Here is a 19,767-nt window from a genome sequence, read left to right on the forward strand (position 1 = left end):
TTTGATAATTCTCAAAAACAGTGTTTGTGTCAGGTCTACCTCAAAAGCAATTTCATTGGTGAGTAAATTGAAATAGATTTTTGTGTATATGCATTTGATCTGAAACAACACAAATTAGATCAATTGTAACATGCATATATGCTCACTATCAAATTCAATCATAATTGATGTTAGTCTGTTCGGGAATCCAGCCGTATATATGACCCTCAAATCGTGGACTTACATTTCGTTATTTTCTATGTCCGTAAACATCTATGGTAGAATATCCACATTAGCTACCCAACTTTGTGTTTTTGATAAAACGAAGAATATCTCTCAGCAAACTGCAATAGTTACAATGTTAAATATGCACTTCTGTCTGATCAAGAAACTTTTTTAGTAGTGCAAATGTATTTGGGCGAAGAGCGAAACGCTTTTCTTAATATGGATAGATATGTGAATTTTTTTGGTACATTGGTTAATATGTAAAAAGTAGACCTGCCTTATGGGAAAGGGTTGACAACTATGACTTTGGCGGGAGAGTTGGCAAGCCTGAATATGGGTTGGGCTGGTGGGTTGGTAAGCTTGAGTGCAGCTGCACCAATGAACAGCTGATTCCCACCTCGGCCGAGGTCGTTCTTCCACCGATGGGATTTCATATCTTTCACGACAGTCCGAGGTGGTAGGAGGCCCAACACTCACGAATCACTGACATACAGACAGACATAAGGGACAGGATGATGGGCTGGCAACATTTGATGTGTGTGGTGGTGGTGCTGACCCTTACTGGTAAGTTAACCTCTTGAACATGTTCTTATTACCTTGGGATATGACAGTCTGCACCTAGGAGGTGGCAGAACAAACGCCAAACCATATATATATATATATATATATATATATATATATATATATATATATATATATATATATATATATATAATACACTAGCGTCAGACGCTCCTTCTCAAGGAATTAAACATATCCACGTGATTTAGGTAACAGTGGGAGAATGAAAGTTATACTTCCTTGGTTAAGTAGATATCATTTTATCCTTCCTCTCAGGTCCCAGTCTTTCTCTATCAGCTGAGTAACCTTTGCAATTTCCATTGAGCTTCAAACGTGTGTGGTCAGTGCTGGATGACCAAGTAAACTCAGACACTCGCCTGTGTGGTCCTGGATTGTATCTTGTACGGGAAAACAAGACACAGTTCCTGGTTATGGATATTTTCATCTTAATGGCTCGATTGATATCGCTTAGCTTGTCAAAATATGCAATACATCCCAAACTAGACTGAAATATTTTGGATTTGAGAGTGTCGGATTTTCTCCCAGTCTCGGAATATATTCTCCCCAACAGTAATATATTCTCCCCAGCAACCTTGATACTAGGCTGAAATTTTGGGTGAATGTCTTGTTTAGCTTTGCATTGCTATTATTTCTGGTTAAGTGAATTCAGTCTGCAATGCCAGGTTTGTGTTAACAGAATACAATAATGGTTGCTTTGTACGATTCATAAAGTTATATATGAACTTACATGTTCTTGGTGATAGATTTTGATAAAAGCGTTGCCAACGGATATATTTTATTAGAAGAGTTGATATAAACATTTTGTTCTCAACCTTTTTTCACTAAATACACCCTAAACCCGCTTATTATACTTTGCAGCACTACTGTCACATGTTCCATTCTTAAACTTCATCTAAAATTGGTGTTATTATAGGTGTTTTTCAGTTTATGTGGTAGGAGTATGGAAATATTATTTAACTTATGAAAACAAAATCTGTCAGATTTCTTTAGTGATTTAATAAATGAAACTATGTCACCATAGTAGGATAATCTCTATGAATACTTGAATGATGTCCATAAGGGATGTCTGAGGTTCTCATATTAGGAAGCACTGACATTTGATTTGGGTTCTACCTGTGGCATTTCAACTCTCACAATTTTAAGTCCCCACAAAATGGGCAGGGCTTTGAGTTAGAGGGATTTTGTTGGGAAAAGCTCTCCTTACCAATTGTATAAAGTAAAAGAAAATGGTTGATACTACTTTTCTCGAAATTTGACTGCATAATGACATTCATGAATGACCATCCTTCAGACAAAGGCAAATACCTACCTGGTGCTTATTCAGATTCTTTAGGCTTTATTTGCTTTGCAGTATGATGTACAGAGTGATTACAACATGTGTGAATGAGTTGAAAATTATAAGATTTTACTTGTAGTCCATTATATAATTTCGTAGTACTGTGTATTGATGAGAAACTCACGAAAGCACTATGTGTATCATATCACAGCAATAAAGCACCCACCTTATGACACTTCTGCTTCCATGGTTCCATTCACTACCATGTCCACTCCCAGGTATCTAAAACACTTTACTTCCTCCAGTTTTTCTCCATTCAGACCACATCGCAACAGAGAAAAGCAAAAAAAGCATAAGGAATTAGATGTATCGATTTAGAAAATGAATACTTATACTATTCCTTATAAGATGCTTTGGAGATAATAAGAGCTAAGGTTAAAAGACTAGCCTAAATCCCTGAGAGGGAATGATCAAAGATAAATTACAAAGGGGACATCACCAGTAGACCTTGCACATGCATCTTATTTAGAGATTTTGTTGCTTTCAAATGTCACTCTTCCATTGAAGCCTGGTTATGCAGTGGTTTGCATTTTCAGCTAACTCACATACAGACTTTCCTACAGTAACCCACTTTGAAGAGATAGATTCGTAAACATTAATATGTACTTCTTATCTCTTCCAGGAATTGTAGGACAAGATCTGGACTATGATGATCCCTCTCTCTTGATTCAGAACAACATCAACAGTGGTAATAATCCAGCAGTGTTAGCTGACTGGGAGGAACGGTGTCGCACAGATGTTGGAGAGGATGCTTTGAATGACATTAAGGTATGTGAATTTTTTTTCTAGAAATGAGAGGAGGATGGAAATGGAAAAGGGAGGCTGTGACGTGAAATGTCAGTGGAAGCATTTTGTTGAAGATTGTATGATAATGTAACTTAGAATGATGATAGGATCAGATAGGGTTAGGCTGTCACTGATATTGGGTATGCACAACCAAAGGGTCATGGAGGTATAGCTAATTTGTATTGCTCACTAAGGCAGACTGGAGTGATTTGTAATAAAGTGAATGCAGTGGTTCAGAAGGGAAGTTAATAGTTTGGATTGGTAAGGTGTTAGAGGAGAAGTGTTGATATGTTATCAACACTTCTCCTCTAGAGACTTTTGCTTTTGTTTATCACAAGTACCATGTTTTCCCCTGAAGTAATTAGCGCTTAGCACATGATGTATCATAAGGCATTTATTTGTTACTTGGTATTGGGCAAATGGTTGAAAAAAGTTAATGAATATTAGAATAATGAGAGTTTTCATTGCTGGAAGATCATACTATTATATGGTATGTAGGACTTGGAGTGTATAAGGGGTCATATAGATTTGTGCCAAATGGTTTGTAGAACTTAGGAAATGCCTCAGAAGTCATTTAAATAATGGAAGAAATTACTTGTTTGGGAGAGCAATTGTCAGCATAGCATGCTGACTTTCTGAATATCATTTGTTTAAATGAATATGATAGGGGAAAACTTTATGGATATTATGAATGCAGCAGATGAGTTGTATATTTGAAGGAAGAGAAAATTAAGAATGAATTGATGGTATGTGGAATATAAAAGTGGAAAGACTTACCATAGAAAAACATGGGACAAATAAGGTGGTACAGTATTATAACATTGCAGGATTTGTGACCGATTCACTTTTCTGCCGACATCCCTGTTTTTACTCCACAGTTTTGGTGGTCTTTCTCTGTTATACAATTATTATTTTGGTTAATTCTCTTGTGAGCTATCTTCATTTATCCAAGCCACCAAGGCATGGACACAAGGCATGCAACTGGCTGGTGCTTTCCATTGTTTCTTTGTGGAGACTGGCCATTTAATGATAGACTAACTATACCTCCTCTTTGAAGTCTGTTCCCCCTTTTATTTTTCTGTCACCCAATAACCATTCTACCTTTTAAGTCAAGTATATAAACACCTGCGGAGGCCTGATTATTATCTTCATTGTTTTCTCCTACTTTTTCTTTTTACCAGAGATGGCTTTTGAATGGGGTATGCCATATTGGCCACTTCAGAAAAAATGAAGTGAAGAAAAAGCATAAGTCATAAGAAATGAATATTTTAAGAAAAATAATGAATGCAGTACTCCAAGATGTGGTCATCCCTTGACCATTACGGTGCGATCCTTGAGCATTGTACTATGACTTGGACGACCCTTTAGCACTGTGCTACCTTTGAGTTTACTCGCTTTACACTGTATGATGTAATTATTCTACGGAGCAGTTTCACTTATAATTTAGTGATAACTAGTCTATACTGTATAGCTTAACCAGTCTAGACAGTATAGTTTAACTGCAGAATCGGGGTCTTCAAACACTTGCAGAGCCCTGATTATTACTTGTACTCTTCATATGAATAGCTTTAAGGCTTATGGTGGCCTTTTTTATGCTTTTACATAACCAGTGATATAGAATGTACATAAAAAATTATGACAATGGTAAGACAGAATGAAGTTACTCAGTACATGGATGGAGCTTGTGTGGTGATGGAAAAGGGTATCAGAAATATTTGCACATTTACTCTGAACATTAAATGTGCTTTTTTAGTGCCTTTTCTAATGGATACTCTCAGCACATTATATGTGAACTAGCAGTTTACAACTTGAAACCAGTTTTTATGTCATGAGCTATAGATAAGTTGTAAACTTCAACAAAAGAGCATGCAATGTGATCATCATGGCTAGTGAATCATGACTAAGGTCATTCATTATTTGTATGAATATACCAGGCTCTTGTCAACATATGGTTATGCTAGCGACTCCACTAGTATGCTTTTAATAGTTCAAAACTTCCTCATGGGTCTGGCAGTCCAGAAAAAAATGGATCCAGCACAGATGAGGATTAGAACATGGTTGGTAATGTCGCTGAAGATGTAATTGGTTGCTAAAGATAGCAATTTTGTTCTCCAATTTAGTAGATGATTTTTTTTTTTTTTTTAAGATAGCCCCAATCATCAAAAGAATATCCCATGGAGATTCTTTTTCTTGAGCCACCCAAGAATTTCTTGAATTTCTAATGTGAATGAAGATAAGATGGTGGAAGACAAATTACTAGATGGTATTTTACCATTGTATAAAAGCTAACACTTTAGGACTAACTGTCTGAACTTGTGTGGTGTTGGTTTAGGTGGAGGAAGAGAATTAATTGTGACACCATTTTTTTTGGATTAAAAGAAATGGAAGTGAGAGTTGATCTTAGTTGATTTATATTTGGCATGGCTTTACGATTTGGGTTTTAAATGAGACAATGTTGAATAGAATGAAAAGGGAACATATATCCTTTGGAAGCCCATCATAGATTATTTGGGATCTGCTGTGGAAATAGTTGAAAAATGATCCAAAACTGGTAGGTAGAGGCTGTTACTTAGCAGAGGCTGTTGGCATGTCAGATGAAGATAATGTTAGAATGATATCTTTATTACAGTAACTGGAGAAGGAAGGTTGTATCATGGCTCCATGGCTTTTTGGTATCTTCATGAACAGAGGAGAGGAGGGAGTGTGGCATGTGTTGATGTATTTCCATGAATTTTCTCTATATAAGATTGAAGAGAAACTGTAGGATAGTGTAAGACAATTCAGAAGGGTTTGAGAGTGCTAAGGTGAAAGTAGATACTAACAGAGCCAAGATGGTTGTGTTTGATAATATGGACTCGTAGTGTGTGATCTGTACAGAAATTGGAAAGTATCAGAATTCTAAAGTTTGAAGTGAGTATTGATAGTGGAGACAGAAGAATGGATGTCTTGGTAGCTGAAAGGTTAATGATATGGGGTCAGTATTTTTGATAATGTTGTATTGTAAAGATGTGCTATTGCAGGCATGGCAGAATTGTTGAGAAGGTAGACCTCATCTTGCCCAGATGGAGAGATTGCAAAATATGAGATTGTTGCATTTTTGGGGGTTTGGGGTAAGAAAAATGGAAACAGGTGTTCAAATGAGTTGAGGAAGAAAAGGTTGTTGAAGTTAAGATTAGAATTCTGAGATAGAAAAAAGATTCTGGAGGATGACTTGTAAGCACATCACTCACGCGGCTGAAGAGGGAAAGGAAGGCTGAGATTGAATGACTCAGTTTAACTATGTAACTGAACAGGTATGAACATGGAGGAGTACAGGCAGTCATACAAGGGTAGTCTTTCACATCATGTTGGATAGTAGATATACATAATCATTCAGAAGGCTTTGAAAACTGTTTGTTGCTCATCTTAAATTGGGAAATGATGTACATGATAAGGAAAGGGAGATAGTCTTTTGGATTTCATAGGCTTGAATACTAAAGGTTAACCTGAATGTTAAGCTGTCGTACATTATTATGTTACTGATATATTAAGAGTTGTGACAGAAAAAGGTGTTCTTTCGTGGTATATACTTGGGAACCTGAACTTCAGCATTACTTTCCCTTGACATTCAACTTATGTTTACTGAATTCTAATCTGCTTTCTTTCTCATACCATTTCAGGAATCAATCACAAATTTCACCATTTGTGTCCAGCGCCTTGTTAAGTGGAATAAGCTTCAGCATGAAATAAACCGCAGCATACCTAGGGGAGAGTTGGATTTGGTCTTCAAGAAGTACTGTGGGTAAGTTTTTATGATGGAAGTAGTGTTTGTGTGAGAATAGCTCGTGGTTGGAATTACTGTAAAAGGTGGAGTGCATTCAGGGTATTCATTTTTATTGTAATTATTTGATATCTTTCTCCCAGGTTGGACTGTCTCACAAACATAAATGACTCTCTAAGATCTCCAGGGGTTAGAGCCCTTTAACCCCCTGCTTTCTGTTGTGGTTAAAGCCTCACATCCTTTGCTAACTGCTTATGCAACTGGTGGGGCAAAGCTTGCAAATGAGTTTGTCTTCTGCAAGTCAGCAACCTCCTCTCTTTGATTCCATCATTCTCCTGCTTGCAACTTTAAAACCAAATGCTTATCCAGACCCATAGATCTTCTTGTGAAACTTTACCAGGAATTTTCCCTTGAATTAGCTGTACCACAAACTGCCGTAATCAATGCTTCACTCAAACAGTTTAAATGCCCCACAGCTTGGGAGACACCATATATCACTCCACTATCCAAATCCACTAATAGCTCACATCCTGTTGGCATCAGTGCAATCCCCAGTTTAATTTGGGAAAGTTTTCTGTTCAGCAGGGCCTATATTGACATTGCTGATTCAGTAGACATAACAATTTGGAAACATGAAGTCTTTCTTCATGACTCATTTCCTTGTCAGCCCTTTAGACTTCATTTGTCGTAATTTGGAGAAGCACTGGACCTTGCTGGACTTCACTTAGGTTTTCGACTTGGTCATTGATAACATTATAAAGAAATGCAGTTGACCTGGGACTGCAGAGGTGTCCTATCTCGTGGCTGGAAGACTTCCTGACTTGATGCCACCAGGCCATCCACTCTAGGGTGGCCATCTCGATTATACTACCCAAAACTTGCTGTTTCTTCATCCTTATCAGAGATTCCCTGAGGGACAGGAACCACCACTGAAAGTACATAGATGACTCCATCTTTGCTAGTACTTTCAAAAACGACTCTCCTGATTTCATTGCCCTTCAGGATATCAACAACACCCTTCAGGAATGGACTAAAGCCAATGATATCACCATCAGTCTTACCATGACTGTGATGCACATCATCTTGGATTCAGACATCCTTACCCCTGACATTACTTGAGGCCCTGATGTCCTTGAGAGTCAGAGACTTCATACTTCTTGGTGTCACTATAGATGATGAATTGATTTATCAAACAGGAAGAATCATGTCAGCCCTATCACCAAACCTTCCTCATAGTGGTTTACTTTTATACACTTAATGCTTTAGAATGAACAGAAATTGTGTGTACATGATGTACCCATGTGAAAATGAGAATAGAGTTCAAGATAATTGATATGGGTAGATAGAGTATGGAGATATAAGAGTACAGAAAGAAATATAGGTAAAAGGAGCAGGTATGGAACAAAGAAATGACTGGTTAGAAACATTAAGGGTGAACCTTTAAGATACTTTTGTCACATGAAAACGATTCATGCTAAGGGAATGATGAAGTATGAGGTGAAGCAAGGGAGGGAGATAGAGAGTTCAAGGATGAATTGAGTAAGGAATGTGGATGTGCACATAGTTGTGACAGTTTTCAGCATATGTGAATAAAGTGCGACTGCAAAGATGCATGGAGTAGATTCCTATAGAGCCAGACACTTACATCAGTAGTCAGAGATGGCACATTGCTATAGTGAGTATAGTGTAATGTATTGTATACTTTTTAATGGATATTTTCATATCAGACTTTTACTCGTCTTCAAAATTTCAGCCGTCGTAAGCGTCTCACGACCTGCCTTGAAGATGTATACACAAAACTTCAAAGGTGTATGAATGATCAAGAAAAACAGGACTTGAACATCACCAGGAAGGCCATAGATGCTGGCATTGATTTTGTGTGCCATGATGATGGTGACAGAATTGCTTGTAAGTATTTATTACTTATTATACTTGATTGCCATTTCCTGCATCAGGAAGATAGCGCCAGGGAGCAGACAAAGAATGGTCCATCCACTCATATACACATCATTTATTTATTTATTATACTTTGTAGCTGTGTCCCGATTTAACGAGGTAGCGCAAGGAAACATACGAAAGAATGGCCCAACCCACCCACATACACATGTATATACATAAACACTGATGTTCCCATTTATTGTAACATTAATGTTAGTGAAGGTCTATGCAAATTGGATAGCTTTATTGTAGACAAAATTTGTAAATGTTCCCTTTCTTGTCCACATAATAAAAAAATTATGACATGCATGTTGCCAGACTGAAATGCACCAACCCGAACACAAACTTTTGGGTAATGCTTGTTTACCAATGGCAGCCTAGCTACATCTCTTCCTTGTATCTTGACTGACTTTATAAATCTCTTTCTTGTATCTTCCTGATGTACACTTAGGGGACTTATCATGTTTCATTTTCCTGTGGATTACAAGCACATATACACGTGTACGTATTCATACTAGCTCGCCCACAGACCTTGCTATGGTTCATCCCAGATGCTTCATATGCTCTGGTTTAGTACATTGACAGCATGTCAACCCCATTATCCCACATCATTCTAATTCACTATCTCATGCTTGCCTTTATTCTTTCTTTCTTTTATACTGTTCACCATTTCCCGCATTAGCGAGGTAGTGTTCAGAACAGAGGACTTGGCCTTTGAGGGAATATCCTCACCTGGCCCTGTTCTCTGTTCCTTCCTTTGGAAAATTAAAAAAAAAAATGAGAGGGGAGGATTTCCAGCCACCCGCTCCCTCCCCCTTTTAGATGCCTTTTACGACATGCAGAGAATATGTGAGAAGTATTCTTTCTCCCCTATCCCTGGGGATAACATGCCTTTATTATTATTATTATTATTATTATTATTATTATTATTACTGGAAATCCTTCCTTCCAGTTTTTACTTTTTCAAAAGAGGGTACAAAGAATGGGGCGAAATGAGGATGTCCTCTCTGAAGCTCAGTTCTCTGTTCTTAATGCTACCTCACAAATGTGGGAAATGGTGAATATGTATGAAAAAACTATCATTATTATTATTTTTTTATTCATTTCTTTTGCTTTGTCGCTGTCTCCCTCGTTTGCAAGGTAGCACAAGGAAACAGACAAAAGAAATGGCCCAACCCACCCCCATACACAATGTATATACATACACATCCGCACACGCAAATATACATACCTATACATCTCAATGTACACATATATATACACACACAGACACATACATACATACCCATGCACACAATACACACTGTCTGCCTTTATTCATTCCCATCGCCACCTCACCACACATGGAATACCATCCGCCTCCCCCCTCATGTGTGCGAGGTAGCACTAGGAAAAGACAACAAAGGCCCCATTCGTTCACACTCAGTCTCTAGCTGTCATGCAATAATGCCCGAAACCACAGCTCCCTTTCCACATCCAGGCTCCACACAACTTTCCATGGTTTACCTCAGACGCTTCACATGCCCTGATTCAATCCACTGACAGCACGTGAACCCCGGTATACCACATCGATCCAATTCACTCTATTCCTTGCCCTCCTTTCACCCTCCTGCATGTTCAGGCCCCGATCACACAAAATCTTTTTCACTCCATCTTTCCACCTCCAATTTGGTCTCCCACTTCTCCTCGTTCCCTCCACCTCCGACACATATATCCTCTTGGTCAATCTTTCCTCACTCATTCTCTCCATGTGCCCAAACCATTTCAAAACACCCTCTTCTGCTCTCTCAACCACGCTCTTTTTATTTCCACACATCTCTCTTACTCTTACCCTTACATTACTTACTCGATCAAACCACCTCACACCACACATTGTCCTCAAACATCTCATTTCCAGCACATCCACCCTCCTGCTCACAACTCTATCCATAGCCTACGCCTCGCAACCATACAACATTGTTGGAACCACTATTCCTTCAAACATACCCATTTTTGCTTTCCGAGATAATGTTCTCGACTTCCACACATTCTTCAAGGCTCCCAGGATTTTCGCCCCCTCCCCCACCCTATGATTCACTTCCGCTTCCATGGTTCCATCTGCTGCCAGATCCACTCCCAGATATCTAAAACACTTTACTTTCTCCAGTTTTTCTCCATTCAAACTTACCTCCCAATTGACTTGACCCTCAACCCTACTGTACCTAATAACCTTGCTCTTATTCACATTATTCACATTATTATTATTATTATTATTATTATTATTATTATTATTATTATAATAATATTAAATTGATTAAGCAGCCTCATGACTCCATTTATTGGGCTACTGCAGGTTTAAGGCAGTGCTTCACAATTTTCAGTATGTACAGTATGGTTTTATATCCCTATACCATTGTTGTTGATCATATGCCTGTATAGTTTTTCATATACTGAGGAATAGAATACTGAATAGAATTTGAAGTTATATTATACATTTCCAGTGTTCATGGCTGAGAATGGAGAAGAATGTGTCACTAGCCAGAAAGACAATATCAGTGCTTGTGTGACAGAGAAAATTTCAGAAATAAAAGATGCTAAGCAAGGTTTCCAAGATTTGAGCCTAGCTGTATTTACCATAAATGAAGACAACTGCAAGTAAGTATTTTCCTAATTCTCTATCTCCTGATGTTTATACAGTTAAACCTTTGTTATCCGAAATGCTTAGGAGACTCAGCTGTTTCTAGTAATGATTTTTTTTTATATCATATAAGTTAGAAATTATATCATAAAATGTTTTACATATTTGGAAATATTTTACTTAGAGGAAATATTAATATATGTAAGCAAATGATGTTGAAGTCCTTCATAAATGCTGCCTTGAACTTGCCATTAACCAACTTCTTGCACAATGCCCTTCTCTTTTCGAGGCTTGAAATGTTCCTCTTCCTCTTTGTGCAATACATAAGCAGCTTCAAGGAGCTGTCAGGCAATTGCTGATGTTGCTTGATAGGGGCCATTGTCCATAGTAGTAATCCAAGGTGCACTAAATACACAAATGCGCAAGACCAGCACACAACACTGTACCAGAAAGCACATGGGTGACAATAAACACTCACCATCACCACAAGACATCAGGTGGTGAGTACTTTAATCGCTCTAGCGTGGTGCACACACGATTTGAAATGTTTTTATTTTTATTTGTTTTTTGTGATAATTGAGGGTCACCAACTGAAACTGAAATAAAAGTTGTTTTGAATATTTTGTTGGCTTGAGTGTTTGATAACAGAGGTCTTACTGTTCTTGTATAATTCTTCCTTGAATTTCCTCATTTTCCTCCTACTTTTTCCCTCTGAGTGCATTAAAGAGTTTGTTACCTCTTATGAAATATAGGCAGTAGAAAGTGGACTCCAAGTTCATATCTTCTGGGTATTTTATTTTTCATATTTGTTCACTGTTTTCTAAGTTAGTGAAAAGTGGCAAGAACAGGTGTAGAAAAGGCCTCATTTGTTCACATCCATTCTCTAGCTGTCATGTGTAATGCACTGAAGCCACAGCCTCCTATCCAAAACCAGGTCCCACAGACCTTTCTGTGGTTTCCCTCAGCTGCTTCATATGCCCTGGTTCAGCCCAGTGCCAATATGTTGCCTCATATATAAAAAATTGCTCCAGTTTACTCTATCCCCTGCATGCCTGTCACCCTTATGCATGTTCAGACCCTAAACATTAGTATCTTTTTCACTCCATCCTTCCATCTTCATTTATGACCCATATTCCTTTTGTTATCCTCTCCTCAGTCAGTGTCTTTCTATGTCCATACCATTTCAGCACACCCTCTTCAGCTTTCTTATCCATAATCTTTTTACCACACCTCTCTCTTAGTTTATCATTACTCACTTGGTTAACCCTTTTCACACCACATATTTCCCTCAAACATATTTCCAACACATGTACCCTCTTACATACATTCTTATCTATAGCACATGCCTCCCAGCACTAAGCGCTAGTCCTGTCTTTTTGCAAAATGTAAGAGCAGTAGATTGAATTAGTAGGTGGGAACATTTAGGTTGGAGCATTAGGCAGAGGTAGTTGGTAGAAACATTGGGCAGGGACATTAGGTAGAAGTAATCATTAGGAACATTAGGTAGGAGCATCTGCTAACACTGCAATAGAGTTACCTTCTGTCTGTGGCCTATTAAGGGTGAGACACTTAAGGCTAAGAAGCAGCAATGGGTTCTTTGATTATGGAGTCTCTTATTGCTGTGGTCACCCCCTTGAGGGAGTTCCAGGTGGGAACAGGCATCAGAAGTATAGATAGAAAGAATAGATGTATTGTGTTGCTGATGAGAGAGTATGCATGTATGTGTTAGTATGAAATAAGCTAAGCTGATAATCTATTTATTATCATTAAAGAACAATATGCAGTTCAGTAAATACCTAACAAGAAATATCCTGTTGTTGCCACCCCTTTGAGGGAGTTCCAAATGGAACAGGCATCAGAGATATAGATAAATGGATAGATTATGGAGTTTAGGTCTTTGAATGTACAGACAAAAATTTGACCCCTGTTCTGCAATTGAATGTGACTTGTTTGCTTCAAGTGTGTGTTTACTTTTTCATTACTAAATAGAGGACAGAATTAAAGCTCATATTACATTAAATTGCTGGGGATAGGGGAGAAAGAATACTTCCCACGTATTCCTTGCGTGTCGTAGAAGGCGACTAAAAGGGAAGGGAGCGGGGGGCTGGAAATCCTCCCCTCTCATTTTTTAATTTTCCAAAAGAAGGAACAGAGAAGGGGCCACGTGAGGATATTCTCTCAAAGGCCCAGTCCTCTGTTCTTGACGCTACCTCGCTAATGCGGGAAATGGCGAATAGTATAAAAGAAAGAATTACATTAAATGTGTAATTTTGAGGACTTCTTGCTTGAGCAAGTGATTGCAATACCCCATGAAGATTGCTATATGTGTAATTAAAGGCAGTTTTCTTGGCTTCCTATTGTGAAGCTCAGAAAGTCCTCATTCAAAATATGTAGCTTTTGTCTGTACATGAACAGTATACTTAGACATGCAGGTGCCATTCCACACACCCCAGTTGTGTGTTTGTGGTTTCATCCAGCTGTGTGTTGTTACCTGGGGATGGCATCAGCTTATAATAAGCTAAGCCAGTGCATGGCTGGAATGGTGGATCCTGGTCACTTGGGTTCATGATTTGTGAGTGCTTAATGGCCTTCTGTAGGGTATGTCAGCACTGTTATGGAAAATTACTTAGATTTTATGGGGTTTGTAATGTCAGATGCAGTTTTACAGTGGAAGAACAGAGGCTTTTGTCTCTCATTTAACTGTTTATAGAAAGAGATCTTTTTTATTTATTAATTTTCAAATATCCTGAACTAGTTTCTGTGAAAATCCTGTTGTTAACCAGGAACTTTTTAAAGGTTCCTGTGGCCAGTGGCTGGGAAATTTAGACTTTTTTGGAGTGAGCAGTTCTGTGACAAGACTGTACTACCAATGAAATATACAGCCACATTGAAGGTGACTTTTCACATGCTGTAAAACCTCTTGCAATAGGAGTTTGCTTACACTGTGGTTTAGAGCACAGTTTCAGCCTCACAAGTCTAAAGAATTTTTCTTGTATCTCTTCTCAGCTTTCTTATTCTTTTCTATTAGTTTTTAATGGGAGAGCATATGAGTTTTTGCCCTCATTTTTTATATTCTGTGAACATTTGGTTTTCAAGAACAGTGTAAAATTTTCAGAGATTGCATTGTAGAATGTATTTATTTGTGAAACAGTTACAAAGTTTATACCATACTTGTCTTATACTTCACTTGGATGAAAAAAAATTAATGATACTTGTGGATCTCATTATAGCTTGTTAAATTGTTTTCCTAGGTCATATATTTGATATGTATTACAGCACTGATAAGAAACTTACCTGGATTTGCAGAAAGGCGAATGTCATCCATCAGTGCATTGTTGAGTACACAGAAAAATGTGAAGATCCTACACCATCCAACATTTTGAACTCTCTCATCGAACAGGTTTTGAAGGTGACCCCATGTTGGCAGACAAGCAGTGCCCCAACCCTTCTGTCTTACAACAGTTACCTGTTGCCTCACTTACTCACTCTTGTGGCAGCTGCTCTCACTGCTGCTAATATCCTTTTATAAGCTGGAGGAGTGAACTTACCTTGAATCTCATTGAGTTTCTTTTTGTTGGTGAAAGGATTAATCAAGTAGGTTGCAAAAATAATGTTAACACATAGATAGACAATTAACCTGAGTGGCAAGTTCTGTATCTGGCAAAGATTCTGCAACTAAAGAAAGACTGATCTCTTTTCCTCCAGTCAATGATGATCTGAGACCTTCAGGGATTGACTCATCTTATCCTTGCCAGAATTGATATGATCTGTTAGATAGTGGGTTACTGATTGGTAGAAAATCTTCATGAAGTCTGATGTAGTGGAACACCTTTATGAAATTTGTAATTATAATGACATGTACAGAGAGGGTTATACCAAACCTTATCTGCTTGTAGTTACATTGTGGGTGAAAAGCCACCTTTGGCAAGATTGTATTCTGTCAATCTTTATCTATGATGCTTATTCCCACCTGGAACTCCTTTAAGGGGGTGGGATCTCCATAACTAGGGAACTACCTAGTGTATTGGTGGAGTATAATCTCATAGCACTCCAAAGAAGTCCATCCTTTCCATGTTACTGATTGTAGTGCAGCTTTGAAGCTGAAGGAACCCATGGAGAAGGGGTTCGTGGAGTTATATATTGATAATGATAGAAATAATGATACATAGTTATAGAATTCATATTGTTTAGTAACTTAATATTATTATTTATATATATATTTTTCTCTACTTACTGTTATTAGGTTATGAAACCACTTGTATTTATTCCACTTTTTTAGTTGTTTTACAACATTTTGTACAAAACTAGTCGACTGATACTGGAAGTGTTTCCTATTTAGGAGAAATTGAAGACCATAGCAATACTATACTGATAACCTTTGCATTACCATATACTTTCTGTCATCAGAAGTATTTTGATATGTATGTATCCTAGAAGTTGCTCTTCATATCATTACTACTCATTTATTAATTTTCTTTAATGTGCTGCCTTTTGTATGGTTTTTTATAAACCCACCTTTCTCTCATCAGTACTAAAGTTGCTATGTTTTCTATTTATATGTATCTATATCTTTAATGCCTGTTCCCTCCTGGAACTCCTTCAAAGGGGTGCCCACAGCAACAGTCTCCATAACCAGTGAACTCCATTGCCATTTCTCAGCTTTTAGTGTCTCAGCCTTAACAGGCCAATGGCAGAGGGCAATTTTAGTGCAGTGTTTACAGAGGCTATGCTTTTGTTTCTCATAATTATAGGCTTGTGTGTGATTCCGGTTTTTCTTACTGTAGACTTCTAGTTCATGGAATTTTCAGTGTTACTTCATATATTGTGAATTTTTTTAATGATATTGCATTGTTTGATTTAAAAGCTCTTGGTGCTGCTTATCTAAATTTTAATTCTTTTAGGTGGATCCATTAATCTTTTCCTATGTGGAATTTTTTTCTTTTTCAAGTTTCATCCATGCTTGGTCAGCATTCACTTCTAGCAGCATTTCTTGACATGCATGGAAATAAAGAGATAAACTGAGGAATTTGGATTCTCATGGTGATAAGTATCCATTTAGAAAATTTTTTATAGTGTTTATAGAAATGAGATGAGAGGAACTGATACACGTCATTGCTAGATCTTATCTTTACTAGCATAGATATGGATGACATTGTATATGAACGGCCAATTGGAAGAAATGATTATGTAATGTTCAAGTTTGATTATGTGGTTAACAAGGATGTTAAAAGAGCAAAGATGAGGTAGGACATGAACAGAAGTTAAATCATGGAAACTACACAAACATCAAGTGGCCAGGAACCAGGGGTTTGTGGCAAGAGGTTTTGTGAAATTTACAGTGAAGTAGTAGAGACTTGGATACCTCAGGCCTCAGATATGAAGGAATGGTAAAAAGGAGGAAGGAATTGGTTATTAAAAAAAAGCTAAAAAAAAGCAGTGGCAGAGATGCAGATGGCACTCTTGTCAGCCAGCTTATGGAAAATACAAGAAAATATGGAATGAGTATAGCAGGATAAGGAAAGAAGAGCTAAGAAACTGAAAAGAATACTAAGGACAAGGCAGATGAAAATCCAAAACTTTTCCATAGATTTGTTAGGAGTCATTTGTTAGTTAAGGAGCAACCCATCAGGCTATGTGATTCAGAGGGAAAAATTGTAGAGGATGATGTAAGGATATGAGAGGAACTGGATAACAAGTTTGTGTTTTCACATTGAAAGACACAATAGCCACAACACCAGGGAGAGTGGGGAAGAGGTTTTGAAAATTCTTGAGATATATAGAAAACTAAAAGGACTTTACCCAATCAAGGCTCATGGTCCTGATGAAATGTCATTGTATGTGCTAAATTTGTGTGTAAGACACTTGATAACCCACCTGACTTATTGTTCAAGATGTGTGTCTGGAGAGACAAAAGTGCCAAGGGAACAGAAAAGGGAAATTGTCATTCTTATATATAAGAAAGGTGACTGGGAACAGGCAGTGAACTACAGTCTGGTAGTCTCACTGATAAGTGTGGTGTGTAGGATTCTGGAAAGGATTATCAGAAAGCAAGTGGTTCAAGGGAAAGGAGGTCATGTGTAAGTAACCTCTTACAGCTCGGTGAGAGAGCGAGCTCAGTCCTGGACAAAAGGGAAGGCTGGACATTATACTGCCTGGAAGATTGATCAAGAAGCTGAATCACCAGAGTGGAGTAAAGGGGAAACTTCTTTGATGGATAGATTATCTTAATAGAAGGGAGCAAAGGATATGTGTTAGAGGAACATTTTCCAAATGGGTCGAGGTGACCTGCAGAGTACCATAGGGTTTGGTTTCGGGACTGTTACTCATACTGATATGAGTGAATGATGCCTAAAAGTATGGAATCCTACTGGAATATGTTATTAGTTGATGCAGTGGTCTTGAGAGAAGTCAAAAGCAGGGAGGATTGCATTAGCTAACAGGGGGAACTAAACAGACTGCAAAGTTGAACTGTAACATTGTTGATGAAAGTTAACCTGAGCAAATGTAATGAGTAAATGTAAAAAGAAATGAGGGTAGGACTGAGCAGAGCCAGCCTTAATTTGATTATCATCTAGCAGGAAATAAGTTGCAGGATTCTGTGTGTAACCTGTAACCTGTTGCCAGAGTCCCTCATTAGGAAAAAAGCTATGGACACAAACTGTCTGTTGGCTATATATGGATAAAGAAATATTTAGCAAGCTATCCATATCCTATGTAATGCTAAAATTAAATCATGCTTCTCAGGTTTGATCATCACTGCTAAAGAAGCACAAAGAGTTAATAGAAATGGTTCATATGAGCGGAACAGAGACGATAACAGAATTAAGCAATTTAAGTTGCAGGCTTGAGGGCTTGAATTAACCCACCTTGGAAGAGATAAGTGAGTAGTGACCAGATCATAATTGTAAGTTTTTAAAAGAGATTGATGATTTGGGTTGTAACCAGTCCTTAGAGAGATGCAGGGGTACACCTGCACAGGACATAAACATGAGACTCAAGCAACAGCCTTTTACAAAAGTTGTAAAGTGGATGAATGGAACAGGATGACTAAGGACATGGTTGATTTATACAGCATGCATTGCATGATAATAGGGATTGTTTAAGAGAGGGGGCCAAATGAGTTTCATAAAAAGAACAAAAAATACAATACAATTAGGTAATGATAGAGTTGGGAAGAACATAAGATATTTAGGTGCATTATGACCCTGAAAGTGACAAACATAAGATACTAGCAGCTTTAGCAACTTGTAGCCCAGTGCTGTCTGGGAGTTTGCCTTCAAATAGGAGACTTCAACTGAAATTAAGGTTTGGGAAATGTGTGTTTAGTCATGATATTTAGTAAAGACAAAAAATATTGGGTTGGGTGAGGGGACAAAGGTTTTGGGAGCACTGAAGAATGTGTGGAAAGAGAGAACATTATCTGGGAAGGCAAAAATGGGTATGTTTGAAGGTATAGTAGTCCCAACAATATTATATGGATAGGAGGTAAGGGCTGTAGATAAGGCTATGCAGAGGAAAGTGGATGTTTCAGAAATGAAATGTTTAAGGACAGTATGTGATGTGAGGGGGTTTGATCGAGCAAGTAATGAAAGGGTGAGAGAAGTGTGGTAATAAATGGGGTGTGGTTGAGAAAGCCGAGGAGGATGTGCTGAAATGGTTTGGACATAAGGAGAGAATGAGTGAGGAAATGTTGATAAAGAGGATATATGTGTGTCAATTGGAGGGAACAAAAAGAATGGGAAGACCAAATTGGAGATGGAAGGATGAAATGGAAAAGATTTTGATTAATCAAGGCCTGAACATGCAGGAGGGTGAAAGGCATGCATGGGATAGAATGAATTGGAACACTGTGGAATACTGGGGTCGACATGCTGTTAGTGGACTGAACCTGAGCATGTAAAGTATCCAGAGTAAACCATGGAAAGATCTGTGGGGCATGGTTGTGGATAGGTATCTATGGTGTTCGTTCATTGCATATGACAGCTAGAGAATGCATGTGAGTGGATGTGCCCTTTCTTCGTCAGTTCCTGGTGCAGTGCTACTGCACTAACATGGGAAACAGTGATCAAGTATGAAAAATACATTTTCTCAGGTCTTGCTGTCTCTGATGAGATTTGGGGTTTATTTGAATTCTGATTGTATTGTTGATAGCACCTGGCTTTCACCCTTTTCTCACTTGCACTGTCCTAGTATCAGTCTTTTTACACTCAATATGGGTAGCTGTTGTACATAGTCACTCATTAAGCATGTGTTCATAGGATTATTTGTGAGAAACATACTATTGTTTAGAGACATGCTAATGAAACATATGTTTTTTCAAAGAAAAGGCAGAAGCTGTTTTATAGAACCTTAGAAACCAAAATAGAGATGTTTGAACATATTATGCAAGTTCTGGAGAGAATATGTTACAAGTCCCATCAGGTGGCACAGGAGTAACCCAAATCTTGAAAGAAGCACTAGGTTCTCCCATAACCTCAATTATGTTTTCCAGGGCTACAAAGATGTGCTGGTGAAACACTGGGCAAAAAGACAGTAGAAAAGCTT

The 19,767-nt window shown here is 38.0% G+C and overlaps 1 protein-coding gene across 1 annotated transcript; it reads left to right on the forward strand.

Annotated features, from left to right (window-relative positions):
- The first annotated feature begins 566 nt into the window (after positions 1 to 566).
- On the forward strand, positions 567 to 18,248 carry LOC139764487 (27 kDa glycoprotein-like). Its single transcript, XM_071691075.1, has 6 exons — positions 567 to 768; positions 2,745 to 2,890; positions 6,568 to 6,689; positions 8,422 to 8,576; positions 11,087 to 11,240; positions 14,530 to 18,248. The coding sequence occupies exons 1-6, from the start codon at positions 717 to 719 to the stop codon at positions 14,750 to 14,752; spliced, it is 852 nt and encodes a 283-aa protein (XP_071547176.1). The 5' UTR covers positions 567 to 716; the 3' UTR covers positions 14,753 to 18,248.
- The last annotated feature ends 1,519 nt before the right edge of the window (positions 18,249 to 19,767 follow it).

This window comes from Panulirus ornatus, chromosome 50 (assembly GCF_036320965.1).
Source record: "Panulirus ornatus isolate Po-2019 chromosome 50, ASM3632096v1, whole genome shotgun sequence".
NCBI lineage: Eukaryota > Metazoa > Arthropoda > Malacostraca > Decapoda > Palinuridae > Panulirus > Panulirus ornatus.